This window comes from Archocentrus centrarchus, chromosome 22, assembly GCF_007364275.1.
Source record: "Archocentrus centrarchus isolate MPI-CPG fArcCen1 chromosome 22, fArcCen1, whole genome shotgun sequence".
In the NCBI taxonomy this organism is placed as follows: domain Eukaryota; kingdom Metazoa; phylum Chordata; class Actinopteri; order Cichliformes; family Cichlidae; genus Archocentrus; species Archocentrus centrarchus.
This window is the reverse complement of record NC_044367.1, coordinates 7,009,292-7,029,048: the sequence shown is the minus strand read 5'-3', so window position 1 is coordinate 7,029,048 and position 19,757 is coordinate 7,009,292. Positions and strand designations below refer to the sequence as shown.

Below are 19,757 nucleotides of genomic sequence, written 5' to 3'. Positions count from 1 at the left end.
TCCCCATGTGGTGATTAAGTATGTACAATGAAATAATTTGGTGTTCTGTCGCAACCAATTATGTACACTTTGGAGTCACGAGTGGCGACATGAGAGACCAGCAAATTAGCTGCCATTTGTAACATTTATTCTTCCTGGAAATCTGAAGCTAAATCAAAGCAATTATGACCCGAGCGTGTCTGCTTTAGAGTTTACCAAGTTTATTAAGCAAATTAACTTCCTAATTAGCTTTTGGTTTTGTGCACACTTTCATCTGCTTTTTGGGTTGCTTTTAAGTAATGGCCAGCACATCAGAGCCCAAACAAAGCAGTGTGTGAATGCAACAGGGGCAGGAGAATGGGCCACTTAGAAATCAGACCTAATCAAACTCCCAGCATGAAGTGAGGGACACTTTGCGTGAGACGACTGAAACGCTCTGACAAGTCTCAAAGACTCAAAGGACATTTTCCTCTTCCAGAAAAGCTGCTCATAATCGGCTTCGTGTCCCAAACAGCACAGAAAAAAAAGGGACTTTTTTATTTTTGTGGATGTCTGTGTGTCCACAAGAAATAATCAACTACAATCAAAAGGGGCTGTTCTTCAGTAAGTGCTCCGCCTGAAAGACAAACCAAACGACATCATCATGATTCAAATCTGTGGAGGCAGACATTAACAACTAGGTAATAATCTATGGAGAGTGAAATACCAGGAAGTCCACAGGGTCCTGTGGTTGAGCTCTGCAGCATTCAATCAGACCCTGGCTCAGTGTGGGTATAATGTGTTCCATCAGGTAGTTCCTCATAGGGCCTGACTGGGCCTCCAGCTCCTCCTCCTCCTGCTGCCTCACCTCCTCTAATTTCTTAGTCTAATACACAGAAAAATGTAGAGAATATATTACACTATGCTTCTTGTTCTTGTCATTTTCTCCAAAATTTCCACCCCTCTGCTCATTACTTAAGAATATGTGTTTGATATTCATCTATTTATCCTCAGTTCCACGTACCCACTCATCCCAATGTGCAGCCCTGTCTCTGGCCTCTTCAGCCTCTACCCGCTCCTCCTCAGCTCTGTGCTGGGCCTCTCTCCTCAGCCTTTCATCAGCCTTCCTCCTCTCTTCCTTCATCACCTCCTCGCTGCTGGGACCGTAGTTTCTGGGCTGGCCCACCGTGTCAAAGACCTTCTGCATCAGAGGCAAGCAGTTGACTTCATCATTGCTGGTGATCTCTGGAGAGGATGACAAGCAATACGGCAACTTTTAGCTACATTAAGAAAGAAGCATTCCATCCCCACACCGGATGTAGTCAGACTTTATGGGTTACCAAAGTGCAGAGGGATGATGTCAAGCTCATAAAAGTAGTTGATGACGGTTTCATCCGCCGTCTGTTTATCTTTGTAACTGGCCAACCGCCTCAAGAAGTTATCTGGCTCATAGTTGTGTTGCTGTACAAGTCTCTCGGATAAGTTGAGCACTCGATCCACCAGGAAGGCCTCTGACGCATCCAAACACAACACAAACTCTGTGGCCCACACAAGAGAACCGTTACTAATGTTACAATATGGAGCGCTTGGGCTTCACTACCTGTAAATCTGTTACTGCTGTCATTGTTAAAACAAGCTGCAATTGGTTCTTTATTATAAAAGGAGACCTGGCATAATCATGCTCAAAGAATTTTTCCAGGATGTTGCATCATCTTCTTTAGCTGAAGAAGAAAGAAAACATACATATGTGCATTTATTTATTTTACGCATCCATGAGATACTGAATGAATGGGTGTGGCTAAGACATGTTAGCCATAAGAGTTTTGTGTTTGAGTCTCACCACTGAAGAGCTCTTTAGCTTGTGCATATGTCTGGGGAAAGTCCTCCAAAACATAACCCTGGTTTTTGCACGGGTTAGTCATCAGTTTGTCCTTCATCACTTTCAACAGCAGCTCCTCATCCAGATCTGCAGAGCAAATGAATTCAAATAATTCAATGCAATTCAATTTTATTTACATAGTGTCAAATCACAACAAACAGTCACCTCAATGTGCTTTACACTGAATAGAATAGAATAGAATAGAATAGAATAGAATAGAATAGAATAGAATAGAATAGAATAGAATGCCTTTATTGTCATTATACAGGATGTACGATGAGATTGGAGGATTGTGAGGTAAAGGCCCTACAATAATTACAGAGAAAAACCAACAATCAAAACGACCAACTATAAGCAAGCACTTGGTGACAGTGGGAAGGAAAAAACTCCCTTTTAACAGGAAGAACCAGGCTCAGGGAGGGGCAGCCATCCCTGAGCTCAGGGAGGGGCAGCCATCTGCTGTGACAGGACAAAAGACAAGCTGTGGAAGAGAGCCAACAATAATAAATAATAGTGTGGCAAAACCATCTTAAACATTCTTAATAATACAGATAAATATAAATATGTACAATGTAATCATGCATTCCACCGCCTGATCTGTATCTAACACCTGATTTATTCTGAAGCACGTGCCTAATTCACAATGTGTACGCTTTGTGAAAGCCTACCATTTATATACACTCACAGCACCTCACTAAAGCTGAGCAGGCACCTAAGAAATAGGGATAAACATTCAAAGATGGGACACAACACAAAGTCTTTGACACGATCCAGAACACGTTCTACTTTTTGAAGGTCATTGAGAAGCAGAAGTGACTGATGGCTGCTCAGCAATGACCCAACAAATTAAGAAATGCACAAATCTGAGCACTGGAATACTTTGTTTTAATGTGACTAATGTCACCTCACAATATCACCTTAAAAAGAAATGTTAATGTTAGGAAAATACTTAATGTCACTTATTAATCAGAAGGAATTAGAAATCAAAGCCTGCTACAAATAAAGCCCTGCTGCTTTCTGCAGTTGAGGTATATTCAAGTGAGCTGTGTTAAAGAATTCAGCCTAATATCTGGACATAACGTAAACTTCGACAAGTCAGAAATAATGATCCTGAACAGTGAAAAAAAAATGCTGAACCAGCCTTTTCACTGGGCTCCATAGGGGTTTAAATATTTAGGAAATCAAGTCATCCCCCAAATAAATCTGTTTTAAACAGAAAGCATTGGTTAAAAATCTAAAAAAAAAATGTGAATTAGATGGAAGACCCTCTACCATTTCTTGGTAGAATCAAACTGATGACTGATCATCTATACTGTTTGTAAATCTAAATGTGAATGTCATTAGAAACATAAAAAATGTCAGGCTTTATCTGGAATAGTAGAAAGTTTAAAATAGGAATATTACAGCTTCCAAAACAGCAACGTGGGTGGGGCTTACCAAATATAGAATACTATGTGCTATCCATACAAATCAGGATTATTTCTTCATGGATGAATCAATGCCTACACTCCCCTTGGTTTGACACAGTCAGCTGTTTTAAACTTCTGCCCTGTGAGTGTGAAAGAGCTGCCACACATTGTCAAAAACAACCCCTTGATAATGAATGTGGGCCTGGAGGAAACTCACAAAAATGTTTATGAATGATCACCCTCTTTATCTTATAAGAACACTGACAGATAACCCAGAGCTCTCGCCACAGGGAACAGGAGCAAATTTTACACTTTGGCAAAGAGCCGGTATTGTTAGAATCTTTGATCTCTTTGAGAATGGTAGATTTAAAACAGCTGACTCACTGATAGTTCAGTATAATATATCAAATAAAGACTTCTACAAATATTTACAGATCAGAAGCTTTGGGTGTAAGAAGAATAACTTGCTAGGAATCTCAAATGAATTAAAAAAAAATGTTTTTTCTCATGTACACGAAATGAAAACTATCCAAATTTTATTCTGTTTCTATTTTATTCCAGAACTTCAATTTGCAACAGGTATAAAGATATAAAGAATTACAATATCATATTTTGCAACATATCTACATGTTCCCATACATCTATAGCAAGTACAGAATGGGAACCTCACCAAACTGCCCAGAATGTAAATCTCATGGAGGCACCAGGTTGCTTTTTTTGTGTGAATACATGAAAATTCAAAGGTTCTAGACGCCAGCGTGCTCAGGTGTACGTCCGCTACTGTGTCTGCTTGGGAAGGTTCCTGCCTTTCTTAAAGAAAAAGAGGATGTGATCCAGTCTCTTTTAATGCTAGCAAGGAAAGTCTTAATGGTGGGTCAGAAAAGCAGCTTCTGTTTCTATGTGGAAATTTCTAATCTCAGAGGTTGAGAATATAGAAAAACTTTGATCTTTTTCAGCAGAAATGGCCACTGGAACTTCTGGGGGGTGATTATAATCTGGATTTAAACAGACACAGACAGTTGCAATATTTTTGGACTAAAAGTACATGGACTGGATTCATATATTACTCTTTTTATTTCGCATTATAAACGAATTAGTGTGTAAGTTCACATTCCTGATGTCACAGCCTCTCTCTCTTATGTAGCAGTTTAACAGCATCTCTGTAGCATTGTTTGGTTTTTAAATATTGTTTGTTCATTTATCTTTAAAACATAATAAACACAATTATGGAAAAATATGTATGTAGCATATATTAAATTTGTTTGTATATAAGCTTTTCTGATTGCCATTTTTCTTTGCAGCATCTGTCTGTGTTTTAACTGTCTTCATGGCAGCACTGAGTTTTTCATTAAATACACACACAGCCTTCAGTCACTGCTCATGTGACAAAACATCCAGACCTCTTCACCTCGAGCTGGTCATTTCAGTGAACAAAGGCCCCTCCTGGAAACCGCTAACATCCAGTAAGCGGTCCATACCTCGGTTCTGTTCCACACTCTCCCTCATTGCACTAAGCTGGTCCTGGGCCTGGGCCTCTCTTGTGGAGTTCTCTTCATCTGGATCAGGATTCCTCACAGCATGTTCCTGAAGGGAAAACAGTTTAAAATGCCTATAGCTGTAGTCATTTCTAAGTGATTTACAGAATGTGCCAGCTCACCAGTTGGGTGATGGTCTCAGAGATGGTGCCTTTCACTGTGATGTGATGGAGTCGGTAATATTCACATATCTTTTTGGATACTGTGCTTTTCCCTACTGCAGGAGGACCCAGTACACACAGACGAATGGGCTGGAACCACATAGATTATCTAATGAAACTCAATGAGAGTGTAATTTTATGTACCTATTACTGATGTCTGCTTCATTGCATACCAGCAGTCCCCGGGTCTGCCGGAACTCCTCCACCACCAGCTCTATATTTTCCACCAGACCAAACTGGCACAACCAGTTGAAAGAGAAAAGTTTCTTGATATAAACAGCCTCCATGCGAAGGTTTACTAGTATAGAATCAATTTCCATTACCTGTTTTAATGAAAAAAAAAGTGTCAGATTTAAAAAAAAAAAAAATACTTCACCGTTTTGGATGATCTTTTTTATTTTCCTTTTGTCTTTTTTTCCTCCACCTCTCCCAGCCCCACTGAAGGATCAATATCCCCGCCACCCACCCACGTAAGCACACACAGTCCATTCTTGACACACAGATATGGGTTTGAAATTAATTTCGCAGCTCTTACAAAGAAAGCAAACAAATGAATTTTATATTGATCTGAAGAAAAAAGTTTTTCTTCTTCAGTTCTCTGGAAAAAAAAATAAGGAAGGACTGTGAATAATTGACTGATAGACGACACATCACACACTCAAAAGTGGTAAGCACAATATAAAGAGGTTCATCATACACTGAAGTCCTTGGTCAGGAATGCATCCTCAGATGGCTTTTTCTGGATCTTTCCTGGTCCAAGTACAGAGGCGATTTTCTAGAGGAGAATCAACATAATCTTTCTTTCATCATGTGATGCACATAAAAAATATCAAGCATTCGTATTAATACAGGTTAGCATCACAAATGTAATGAAGCACAGCTGTTCAGTAAGTAAGCTATCAACAATTCCTCTAGATTTGGACAGTTTGTACAGTACAGTAGCAGCAGTCTGAGGAGGTCACTGTATTCATCCTGTATTTATAACAGGATTTATTGCAATTATTTTTGGCCATGATCAGCAAGGTCTTCTACTAATTTTTTTGTCACAGACAGTGTAAAATGTTTGTAGCCAGCGTGATGTCACTCATTGGTTTGTGAAGTTATGAAACCCTGAACTGAGTGTTTTCACAGTCACCATCCTGGTGTTTTGAAACCAGATGTGTTGAGAGAGGGTGGAGGGGACGTGTCCTCCCCAATATTGGAGACAGGCGCATTTGTCCCAACCAAAAATTACACAGCAGAGGAGAAAAATACTTGATTTTGAAATCTTTAACTCGCGTGCTTTTATTTTGAAGGCACAACATGCGCTCCCCCCCTTCCTCTGAACGGCTCTGAGTGTTTGGGAGGTGGGAGACAGCGGCAGGAGTCAGAAACTCTTGAATGAGGTAAAACAGTCTGTCGGGATCGTTATCATGAACAGAGCCGGACTGAGGCATAGGCGACATATGCAGCTACCACCACCAGGGGGCCCCCAAGCTCACATACATTTGTAATGAAACTTTATGCTAGTGCACTGGTAACATTTGTCTATGCACTGGTTACAATTATCTGTGCATTGGTAACATTTATCTGTGCACTGGTAACATTTTGTCCCCTTAGAATTATAAGGTTCTATCTACGTTCTGACCAGAACGTTTTTTTTTTTTTGTTTTTTGTTTTTTTGAACAAGTATAATGCAGATAGAACCTTCTAATTCTAAAAACTCCTTTTTTGTTTGGAATTATAAGGTTCTATCTGCAAAATGTGATAACTACTACTGATTTTCAAGGAATGAAAAATAGTTAACTTATAGTAAGTTTTAAACCATAAAATTATAGATATAATAGAGTGTCCACAAGTATGGTTAAATCAAATTTAATGAATTCTGTGACATTTTTTTAAGTTTCTTCTTTCATGGTAAACTGTTTTTACGGACACATTACCCTTCCCTTTACTAGAAGAAGATGATGCTTGACAAAGTTCTATCTTTGAATGTTTCAATGTTACAACATCTCCATCCATCCATTCTCTTCTGCTTATTCTGTTCAGGGTCGTGAGGGGGTGGTCTGGAGCCTATCACAGCTGACATAGGGTGAGAAGCACAGTACACCCTGTATAGGTCGCCAGCCTGTCGCAGGGCTAACACAGAGAGACAGACAACCATTCTCACCTATGGGCAATTTAGAGTGACCAATTAACCTAACCCCAGTAACTGCACGTCTTTGGACTGTGGGAGGAAACCCACACAGACACGGGAAAAACATGCAAACTCCACACAGAGAGACCCGGGCCAAGGTGGAATTGAACCCAGACCTAGATGTCAATCTAGCTGTGAGGCAGTAGTGTTAACCACCATGCTGCCTTGCTGCACAACATCTATTACACAATTTTAAAATTGTACAATTTGAAAAAGAAAAAAAAAAAATCAAACTTTTCATTAAACTCATGTTGGCAGACTGAGCCCTCTTTTTTCCCATCCTTTATTTTCCCAAAGTTTTCTTAAGATAACTCAACATATAATTATATGAAAACCAACAAGTAAAAATGCAATTTATAATAAATAAATAGAACAAAATAAACATTTGATATAAATTTAGGAGGCGTATACTTTGACATATAAACAAACTCAAATTTCAATAAAATTTGTACAGAGAGTCAAACAAATTCTAGATAATTTACCACAATGTTTTTTTTTTTTTTCCCCATTTAGCCTAGATCTTTTTAAATTTTACAAGCTGCAATCTACCTGAAAAAGCGTTCTTTAAAATTCTGAATAAACATTTAGATTCTGAGTCCATGTCCACTGAGTACAAAAATCCAAATAAAAACTCATCCCACTTAGATTTTAGGTAGATTTTTTTAAACTTAGATCTTAAATTAAAATCATTCTGCTATAAAAACTGTCACTGAAAATGAACTGTTTTCTTTCGGTTGTATTTATTCAGGAAAAATGTAACAATTTCTTTGCCGTCCCTTTTCTGGTGTTTTATTCTTTTACTTGCTCTTCTGGAGTTTGATGACAGAAATAAAAATGGACAGAGCTCATTAGCATGGTACCACTGCTAGGTCATAGAATATATTAAAATCTGAAGTCATTCTTCAATCAATAATATTTTATACGTGAGGTAACTTATATTATGACCTTTGACTATTCTCAATATTACCAACTACATTGTTTGTTTTTTTATGTTAGCACTGACCACAAACAATACAAAACTAGTGTTAGCTCACTAGCTTCGTAGCTAACAGTGCAAAGAAACAGCTCAGTGCAATCTAAAAAAAAAGAAATCAAAAGTTAAGAATTTTCCTGCCATTAGTACTTCTGTCTGTTGTCAACTCATTTTTGAAATCTTCAAGCTTTAGATGTCTTGTAAACAGCCCCAGCTTACCATGAAACATTTTCTCTAGCATCTCCTCTGCTCCTTTGCTTGACATTGGGCACCAACATTACAAAAAAGAAGCAGCCTGATTGGCTCTCTTGTGAACATTTCAAGTGCCTATTGTTTCACAGATAGAACCTTACAGTACCAAGTTAAAGCTTGATTTTGCAGATAGAACCTTATTATTTTGTGAATAAAATGCCCAAAAATATATATATTTGAAGAAAATCTCTTACATATTGTTGATAAGTGGTCAGCAAATAAGTATATGACAATAACTCAGTTTCGTCAAAAATGTCAGAACCTTATAATTCTAAGGGGACGATTTAATGTATCTGTGTATTGGTAACATTTATCTGTGCACTGGTAACATTTGTCTGTGCATTGGTATCATTTATCTGTGCACTGGTAACATTTCTCTGTGCACTGGTAACATTTATCTGTGCACTGGTAACATTTATCTGTGCATTGGTATCATTTATATATACACTGTGCACTGGTAACATTTATCTGTGCATTGGTATCATTTATCTATACACTGTGCACTGGTAACATTTATCTGGGCACTGGTAACATTTATCTGTGCATTGGTATCATTTATCTATACACTGTGCACTGGTAACATTTATCTGGGCATTGGTAACATTTATCTGTGCATTGGTAACAATTATCTGTGCACTGGTAACATTTATCTGTGCACTGGTAACATTTATCTGTGCATTGGTAACAATTATCTGTGCACTGGTAACATTTATCTGTGCACTGGTAACATTTCTCTGTGCACTGGTAACATTTATCTGTGCATTGGTATCATTTATCTATACACTGTGCACTGGTAACATTTATCTGTGCATTGGTATCATTTATCTATACACTGTGCACTGGTAACATTTATCTGGGCATTGGTAACATTTATCTGTGCACTGGTAATATTTATCTGTTCATTGGTAACATTCGTGCATTGGTAAGTATGCACTGGTAACATTTATCTGTGCATTGGTAACAATTATCTGTGCACTGGTAACATTTATCTGTGCACTGGTAACATTTATCTGTGCATTGGTAACAATTATCTGTGCACTGGTAACATTTATCTGTGCACTGGTAACATTTATCTGTGCATTGGTAACAATTATCTGTGCACTGGTAACATTTATCTGTGCACTGGTAACATTTATCTGTGCACTGGTAACATTTATCTGTGCATTGGTAACAATTATCTGTGCACTGGTAACATTTATCTGTGCATTGGTAACAATTATCTGTGCACTGGTAACATTTATCTGTGCACTGGTAACATTTATCTGTGCATTGGTAACATTTCTCTGTGCACTGGTAACATTTATCTGTGCATTGGTATCATTTATCTATACACTGTGCACTGGTAACATTTATCTGGGCATTGGTAACATTGATCTGTGCACTGGTAATATTTATCTGTTCATTGGTAACATTTGTGCATTGGTAAGTATGCACTGGTAACATTTATCTGTTCACTGGTAACAATTATCTGTGCACTGGTAACATTTATCTGTGCACTGGTAACATTTATCTGTGCATTGGTAACTATGCACTGGTAACAGTTATCTGTGATCAAGCCAGTTTGCCCATGTCCTACGATTATAAAACATATACATATGTAAATTATACATGCAATCATATAAGTGTACACAACACTATTTTTCCAAGAAACATTTGAAAAATAAGAAAGTAAAAGATCAAATAGCATTTTTTTTTATGCTTTTCTCAGAGTATTTATGGATCTGTCAGGTTTCCGATATGTGTGCCCCCCCAATAGGAAACTCGTTCCTACGCCCCTGGTCACAGATATCAGCCCCTGGTGGCCATCAAAAAGAATGCAGGATTAAGGTACTTATGAGTTGGCTTCACTTTCCATACCCGGAAGCTAAGTCCATTTTTACACTGTCTATAGTTTTGGAAAGGCTTTCTGATGACTTGCTAGACATACCTTCACAATTTCTTCCATGGTATTCTCAGAATTGTCCACTGCTAGTAAATAATATGGGCTGGGTTGATGTTCAATCACGTTGTAAACCACACTGGAACAAAGAAGCAAATTCACAATTGACTAAATAGTATCACACGTGTTCTGTGAACAGAAACATGCTTTCATATACTGTTGTTTTGATTACTTCATGTGAGTGCATGTTTCAGCCTTTCAGCTGTTTAGAACAAACACATTTAAGCAGTGTTTATCCAACCTTGCTAAGTCATGGACGTGAATCGTGGGAACGATGTTCTTGCCATCTCCAAAGACAGGAATTTCATCCTCTCCGAGCCATGATTTCTACAAACACACATTATCGTAATCAGTAACACATATGAAGCAAATTCACATCTGTGTCGTTATTTTCATCTAACGCATGATATCACATTAGAACTGATATATGTGAGTGTGTGTGTGTGTTAGCTGTGCATTTATGCAATGTTATTATGCAACATATAATATACATATTTTGATAAATATCATTAAATAATATTATAAAACAGATACTGCTACTAATATTGACTTGGACAATAGTAGTGGTAACAGTAATAACAATAATATAAATTACTAATAACAACACTACTAATAGTAAAAACAACCATATTATTAATGATAATATTAACAAAAACATCCACAACAAATAGGAGAAATGAATACATTTTATTACTAGTAACAAATAGTGCAGATGGAAATACTGTATGTAAGCACCAATGTAAGATTAAAAATAAATCAAGAGCAATATTATTAAGACATTTGAATTCTGAACAGCTTACAGCTTCCATCACTGGAAGCTCTGCGATGGAAGCTGTAAATAAAGTGGTCTTGAGCAATACTTCTCTATCTGGCAATGTTTTGTTTTCCTGTGGAGATGCTGATGGATTTTGGAATTCCTGATCGTGTTTTGATTGTGTTAAGATAACAGTTGTGGTATAATGTGCATGTAAGTAACCTATTACGTTGTAAACTGGTTGGGTGTGCTTGGGAAAAGAGCTAACCTCAATATATCTGAGGGTTAAATCACACCTTACTTAATATTGCATAAAATAGTGCTGATTGCATCTTGCAGACATGTCCTCTGTCACCTGATTATGCCACTCGCTCTGTACATATGACCCGACAAGGAAAAAATCAAACACAAAGGGGATGGTGTTTTCAGCTTGTTGGTCCTCCGAACCACCAGTGTACCTGACTCAAACACCCACTCCTCCACACACTTCTCATTTATAAAGTGCTCTATAAACCTCAGCATTATGGCTAACAGGTGGATTCTCCCATTTCAGTGCAGCTAGCCAACAATGGAGAACCGCTTCCTGCTTAAGAAACAAAGAGAAAGTGGATAGTCTTTCCTTGTTTTTTAATATAAAACTCAGGGAGCAACACAAAAGTAACCCTGCTTAAAGTGCTTTTTACTTTTGTTTCCTTGTTTTCCCTTGTTTTGTATTGGTTGGCACTAGTTCGCTAACATTACCTAATGTAGGACTTTTGGCGGCAACCAACCAACTTAGTGACGTCATATTCTGCACTCAGACAAGATGGCGCTACACATGCTCTAAAAACTGTAACTTAAAACACTTAATTTTTAAAATGTAGCTTCATGGATAGTGTTAGTGCTTCATGGTGTAAACTACGCTCAACACGTGTAGTATTTTATGTCCACTTTAAGGTTATGGTAAAAACTTATTGGGACTGTAAAGTCTTGGGTCGCATAAGCATTGCATTGTGTAGGTAAATGGTCAACTTTGCACGGTGCAAGGATGTCACCGTTTCAGATGGTAAAAACAATTTGTGGTATTACCTGCCTTTGTGGAAACATGCATTTGACACAGTTTGCAGGGTATGGTACTCTTTTTCTTTGTTGGGTTTTAAATAGCCAAAATATCTCAATACCATAAAATTCCTCGGACCGTTCTTTTGAACCCACCTGTTCAGTTGGGCCCCCTTGACCACATTAGCCACGTTGTCGGCAGTTATAGCAACCAGTCAGGAGTGAAAAGAGGGGAGTAGAAAAGAAATGCTCAGTATATCATGTGAAGTCTCCCAGCATCCTGATACCAGCATAACCAGGGATGGTTCAGGGTCGGACTGGGCGATATATTGAGTTTTTAAGAAATATTGATATATTTTCATATGAGATATAAGATGAGACAATATAGTTTATATGGCTATAGTCTATGTCGCATTACGAGCCTTGAGCTGTCCGTTGGGGGCGACTTGTTTGGTGATGCCGTCACTTGAATTTTTCTTGACATTTTCTATTGTAATTTAGTTTATTTTACCTCGCTCACATTCCTAACATACTGTTGCGTATGGCTGCAGTAACTGAAGCATCAGCAGATGTGCTGCCAGCTGCTCCTCCTACACTGTGTGTGTCAGCTTAAACTGATGTGGCTTCAACTGTATTCCCAACACGATTGGTTTAGCGTGGCGCTATTCCCACTATTCCCACTGTTACTTGTCTTTTGAGCTGTCAAAATATGGATGGAATGAGTTCTAGTGACTTTATATTGAAGTTTTATATTTGTATTGAGGAAATGTTATTATTTTATTTTATAATTATCTTTAACATTACATCCCCCACCCACACTGTAGAACGCAGTCTTCAAATCTTACCTTGAAAAAGAAGTGGAAGACCTGTTCTCCCATCCCATACTGAAGTCCCGATGCCACCACGTATGTGGAGAAGAGCTGTCTTTTCTGAAAGTAACAACCATGTGACTCTGACCCTCGCCATAAAGTGTCTGTTATTAAAATAAACAAGTTAAAAACTTACAGTTTTGCCCATTTTAACTACACTCCTCTCCAAGTCAATGTGCAGTTTGAAGTTGGGATGTGCACGTCTGCTCCAGAAAATCACATCAATGAAAGGAACCTCCGGATCATCCTGTTACACAAACGACAGCATGCGATCGACAACAAAAAGAGGCCCTGCTTAGCCGCAGATTTGTTTGGTCATGGTTGGTGATGAGTACGCCCACGTGTCACAGTATAAACAAGTGTAAAGAAATGTAAAGAATGAATAATCTTCCCAAGATAGTGTGTTAATTTAAGGGAAGAAATGGTTTTTTGCCCAATATTATGACAGTAAAATCACAGTAAAGTCACAATGAAATTGACCTTTGACCTTTTGGATATGAAACATCTTTACTAGATCTTTTTTATCCTAGAGGACATTTGCTGAAATTTAGTACATGAATTTTTGAGTTATGGTTAAATGTGTTTTGTGAACATTTATAACAAATGACCTCAAAGAGTTCCTGAAATGTCACAAAGACGCCTTGCAGTCAAAAACATTTTGTGCTGGAATTTATCATAAAAGGTTCACTTTAATGAGTTTCTGGCAGCCTTATAATTATGGGCAGATTTTTCAATTCATAATGAGTGATGTAACAGATTTCTGTTATATATACTTACAGGATCGACTGGCTTGCTGCAGGCCCAGGTCATGACCGTGGAGATGAGGATGAACACCTTTGGTCCAGAAAACTGCTCTATTTCATTGTGGAGAGCTATCAGTGAAAACAACAAGAGTCATTGCCTCATTTATTGTAGTGATATGTTTAATTATTATTATATTATTATGCCCCAAATACTTGGGGGTGGCTGTGGCTCAGGAGGTAGAGCAGGTCATCTACTAATTGTAAGGTTGGTGGTTTGAACCCTGGCTGCTCCGGTCTGCATGCAATTAACCTGGGCAAGATGCTGAACAATGAGTTGCTCCCAATGCATTCATCAGAGTGTGACTGTTTGTGTGAACGGTAGATATAAAGCAGTTAAATTTAGAAAGAAAAGTGCTTGGGTGAATGAGACATGTTGTATAAAACACTTTGAGAGCTCAAGTATATAAGAACCAGTCCACTTTCAAATTCTTTTGTGATGGCTGAAGGCGCTCTTCAAATGAGTTTTATTTATATAGTGCTATTTCACAACAACTGTTGCCTCAAGGTGGTTTATATAGTAAGGTAAACGCTGACAATATATTAGACAGAACCCTAAAATCTGATGATCCCCTGTGAGCAGCACCTGGTGGCAAAGGGAAGGAAGAATTCCCGTTCAACAGGAAGGCATCTTCCAACCTCAACTGCTTGGAGGGTGAGGGGAAAGAGAAGAGAAAAAAAAAAAAACATAGAGAAACAATAACAAAACACAAACTACCAAAGAGATAAGACTAAATTTAATGACATGCTGCAGTGGCATATAAATGCATCAGGAGTGAAAAGAGGGGAATAGAAAAGAAATGCTCAGTATATTATGTGAATCCTGAGTCTATACCAGCATGACCAGGGATGGTTTGGGGTCACCTGATCCAGCTGAACACTCTTCCTCCAATTCTATTTAAGCATGATAGCAAAGTGCTCTGTTGATATAATACGGCAATACAGTAGAAATCAAAAGTTTGGACACACTCATCCATTCACATGATTGGGTGAGTGTGGGTGTGATGTAGCTGGGATTTTATTTGACCATCATTAGCTATTAGCTAAACTCCAACTCTACTGCATCAGAAATTTGCAGTCAGGTGATACAGTGGGAGAAATAATTATTTGATCCCCTGCTGAATTTGTAAGTCTGCTCACTTCCAAGTAAGGTTGCTCACTTGGTAGTTTTATTTAATGAAGAAAGACAGAATATCAACCAAAAATCCAGAAAGAAAAAACAGACTACATGAAAGTTATAATTGATTTACATGTCACTGAGTGAATTGAGTATTGGATCCCCAAGCAAAACATGAGCACAACTGATATTACACAAACAGTAAATATCACCCACTGAAATCAGTAAATGGGATATTAGTAAACAATATGGCATTATCAGTAAACAAGGCTGGTATCAGCAAACCTAGCATGAATTGTTGGGTAGTTTAATTTACATCAATTACAATAATTTACAGTTCCATAAGTTCCTCATATGTTTTTTTTTTCAAAAATCCTAATTTGTAAACCAGCTGAATCTGCCAGATAAAAGTAGGGAAACAAAAATTACAATATTTCCACTGAGATTTAATGGAGAAGAATTTGTACTTAAAAGTAAATGTAATTAGTTATATTCAACAACTAGTCTTAGGGATACCTAAGCAGACTTACCTGATACAGCCCAGAGAGCTTCTTCCACCTGATCAGCATGCTGGGTAACATTGTAGATAACAACATCACAGCCCATCAGTTTGGAAAGAAGCTCACCTCTGTCCAGGTGCTTGAAAACAGACAAAAAAAAAAAAAAAACATGGTCGTAAATTCAAAGTTTAAATGAACCCTTAAGTTGTTTACTAAAGTTTATTCATAATATACAACTTTACAGCCTTGATGAAATTTACTTACATAATACTGCTCTACCACATAAGGCCTGTCCTCGTCAGATAGATTTGAAATTGTTCCCACCACCTGGAAGGTCTTCCTGTGGTTTGACACCACCTCGGTCTCCACATCAGAATTTGCATCAACAGGCACACTTTCATACAGGAGCTAAGGCAAAAACAGAGTTCATACAATTCTAACCAGCGTGAAAAGATGACCACCACAGCCTGAACTCTCTCCCTGTTGTGCTGAAAAATAAAACCACTGCAAATGTGTTCATAATACCATCAATTTTGACAAGAGCCCCAACACCACTGACTGAAATGCAGCCCCAAACCATGACAGAGCCTCCACCTTGTTCTACAGATGGCTGTAGACACTCACTGTTGCAGCTCTTTCCTGATCTCCATATATATTGGCAACAATTTGAAATAAACATTTCAAATTTGGATTCATCACTGCATAAGACCATGCCATGGACTTTCAGTCCAGTTCCTGTGTAACTTGGCATACCTTAGCTTTTTCTCCCTGTTTCCCTTCCTTAAGAAAGGCTTCTTGACAGCCACCCTTCCACTGAGACTATTTCTGATGAACTGCAGATGCATCTCTCGACCCGTGTCGAGTCACTGCATGTTCCCATCTTTAAGGACATGACCTTCAGATGTAGTTCATCTACTTTTTTTTTTCTTTTAGGCCTGCAACTAACGGCGCTGTGATGACCTCTGTCAGTTTGTCTTTGTAGATGATTCAAACCTAGGATGGAGCTGAGGACAGCTAGCCAGCTTGTTATTATCAGGTGCTGACTGTGAGCTGGAGTATTTAAGGAGCTGTCCTGGACACTCTCTTTTTCTACTCATCCAAGAACACACAACTGATTCACCAACTTTCCTGTATTTTCTTTTGTAAATCAAAAAGGTAACACTTAATATACTTGTGTGGACTCTCTTTTGTTTTAAGCTGGAGCCACGTGTAACATATTTTTTCCTTTGTCCTCCACTTGTCCAGTTTCCTTATTTTTTAGGACACTGCACACCATGCCAAGTTGATGGCTAATAGCTCTTCAGAATCACCTTGTTGGTGCAAAAATGCAATTTTGGGCATTTTTTCATAGATACAACTAAAGAAAGGGAACAAATTGTGTTTTTTGCAACAGGCTTCTAATAACAAAATGCCTAAAGGTACAATTAAAAATTGGTTCTTTGCTAAGTAGTCTGTTATTGTAGATACAAAATTGGTTAATCTCTTGAGTTAGATGCCTTTTTTTAAGCTTGAATGATACACAGGTCAGTGTTACTGTAAGTGGTTTAACAAAGAAAAAAATATTCCCCAGAAAATTGTCTGGTACAAGGACTGGGCTGAAAATGAGTGAAAAGCTGCAAATGTCCAAAGAAAAACTTTGAAAGCCGTCCAGAAAGCCTGGAAATTATTGTTCAAGACCACTTTTAAATAATTACAAGAAAGTCTGTCTGCTTTGAAGCAAAATATAAAGAAATGAGTGGTGGTTCAAGACTTTTGCAGAGTACTGTAAATGCAAGGCTTTTATTTGCAAAATCCAACATCTTTCTGAGGATCCTGATAACTTTCTATAAGTGTGTGGGCTTTTTATTTTGAAAAAAGCATTCTGTTAACTTTGAACAGATGTGGGCAAAATTGTTGGTACCCTTCTGTTAAAGAGAGAAAAACCCATAATGGTCACTGAAATAACTTGAAACTGACAAAAGTAATAAATAAAAATTTACAGAAAATTAACTAATGAAAATCAGAAACGGCTTTTGAATTGTGGTTCAAAAGAATTATTTTAAAAAGCAAACTAATGAAATTGGCCTGGACAAAAATGATGGCACCCCTAGAAAAGACTGAAAACAAGTTGACCAATTAGCATCACAGGCGTCTTCTAACTTGTAATCAGTCAGTGTGCCTATTTACAGGATAAAAAGTAGTCACTGTGCTGTATGGTATCATGGTGTGTACCACACTGAACAGAGACCACAGAAAGCTAAGGAGACAGCTGCCTCGAGATATGAGAGATACGATTATTGACAAGCATGTTCAAGGTATAAGACCATCTCCAAGCAGTTTGATGTCCCTATGACTACAGCTGCACAGATTATTAAGAGGTTTTAGGTCCACGGGACTGTGGCTGCAAAAGGAAAGTTGATGACAAATTGAAGCGATGGATAATACAAAAGAGCCCAGAACAACTTCCAAAAAGATTAGAGGTGAATTCCAAGGACAAGGTACATGAGTGTCAGATTGCACCATCACAGTTTGAGCCAAAGTGGACGTAATGGAAGACGTCCGAGGAGGACACCACTGCTCAAAAAGTGACACTAAAATTTGCCAAAATGCATCCTGACAATTCTTCCAGAAGCTGCAAAACTTCTGGAAGAACGTCATTTGGACAGATGAGACAAAACTGGAGCTTTTTGGCAAAGCACATCAGCGCCATGTTCACAGATACAAAAATGAAGCATGCGGTACAAAGAAAAGAACACTGTACCTGCTGTGAAACATTGAGGAGACTCAGTTATGTTCTAGGGCTGTTTTGCTGCATCTGGCACAGGGTCTTAAGTGGCCTCTATGACCCCTGATCTAAATCCTATTGAACAGCTGTGGAAGAAGCTGAAACATGCAGTCTGGAGAAAACATCCTTCAAACCTGAGACAGCTGGAGCTGTTTGCTCACAAGGAGTGGGCCAAAATACCTGTCGACAGGTGCAGAAGTCTCACTACAAGACTCCAAACCTCAAAAGGTTGTGCAAAAAATATTAAGTTAAGGGTACCATCATTTTTGTCCAGGCCAGTTTCATTCTTTCTTTCCTTTTTTTTTTAATGATACTGTTTAACCACAATTCAAAAGTGATGTCTGATTTTCATTAGTTAATTTTCAGTAATTTCTACATTAACTCCAGCTAAGATCACACATATCAGCTTAAAGGCAAGTCATCACCATTTATTTCAAGTGCTGTTAATAATTCAAAGCTGATGGCTGATGTAGATGACTGACTCAAAAAAAATGTTTTTGTTTGTTCATAATAAAAGCGCAGACAGGAATACTGACAGATGGCTAAACTGGCAGAGACAGGCTAGAAATGCATATAACTCAATTTTCAAGCAGTGCTTTTTATATTGCATTCAGCTATTTTTCTGTGAAACCATTTGCTGTGAAAATACCTCAAACGTAATTCACCAGTCAGAATGAGTTAGTTAACCGGATCAGGTGGTTTAAGGGGTCTGCAACAAACGGTGTAGGGGGAAATAATGAAGCTGGAATAATAACGATAAAGAATGTATCCTTGGTTCAGTAATAACCCATTGTGTAAAAGTTATTAAGGATGAACATAAGAGTGTAAAAAGTAAGTAGACAGTGGAATATTATTAGCTATTATTATTAATTAATAGCATAGCTTCAAGCGTTGTTTGCGAGCTCTGCTAGAAACCAAACATCATATGCAGCTAACTCTGATCAGTACAGCTTCCAAACTTTACCTTAGCGATGCATCTGGATGCATATGAGTCCACGTTGTTAATAAAAACCGTTTTTGTCTCTCGCTCTGCCATAGTAGCTGCCGACAGCACTGTTACTGAGTTTGTGTTACTGTTAGCGTCCTGTCGTCAGGGAGACGGCCCGTGCTCTCCCCCTGCAGGTTTCATGTTTAACGTTAAAAAGTTAAAGGTGACAATCAATGACATCATCTCCAACTAGCAAACAAACAAAATAAATAAACAAAGACAACCCCACAGCCCCGTTATATAGTCGTTATATAGTCCACAAGCACTGACAGCAGCCCATTCATTCTTTTTCATTACTGACACTGGATTGGCCAATCTCGTAACGTAACGTAACGTAACGTAACGTAACGTAACCAGCTCCTCCCCTCCCCTCCCTTCCCTGAGCGCTCATGCACCGTGAAGAACAGAGTTTAGTGTAGAAGTAGTCGGTAAACAAATGCGAAAATGTGCAGCTGTGTAGTTATGAGAAAAAGAAACTAGAAATAGACGCAGTAAAATGTGTCATATTTGCCGACGAGTTCGCTGTCGGGGCTGCACTGTCAGCAGTGGGACCAGATACAACTAGTAAGGAGCCTCCGCAGTCACAAGAGGATGCTGTTGCTATCACCACCTGTGGGGAAGTGCGGGATGAGGGACAGGAGTCCC

General features: G+C 38.3%; 1 protein-coding gene across 1 annotated transcript; it reads right to left on the bottom strand.

Moving 5' to 3' along the window:
- Positions 1 to 242: 242 nt before the first annotated feature.
- ak7b (adenylate kinase 7b) lies at positions 243 to 19,399 on the bottom strand. Its single transcript, XM_030718921.1, has 18 exons — positions 19,089 to 19,399; positions 15,625 to 15,768; positions 15,391 to 15,499; positions 13,721 to 13,815; positions 13,080 to 13,190; positions 12,920 to 13,003; positions 10,524 to 10,609; positions 10,271 to 10,361; positions 5,640 to 5,717; positions 5,116 to 5,265; positions 4,904 to 5,032; positions 4,725 to 4,830; positions 1,799 to 1,924; positions 1,626 to 1,679; positions 1,299 to 1,496; positions 983 to 1,203; positions 686 to 844; positions 243 to 595 (listed from the first exon to the last, which is right to left on the bottom strand). Exons 1-18 carry the CDS (start codon positions 19,158 to 19,160, stop codon positions 563 to 565), a joined length of 2,046 nt encoding a protein of 681 aa, XP_030574781.1. The 5' UTR covers positions 19,161 to 19,399; the 3' UTR covers positions 243 to 562.
- Positions 19,400 to 19,757: the final 358 nt, after the last annotated feature.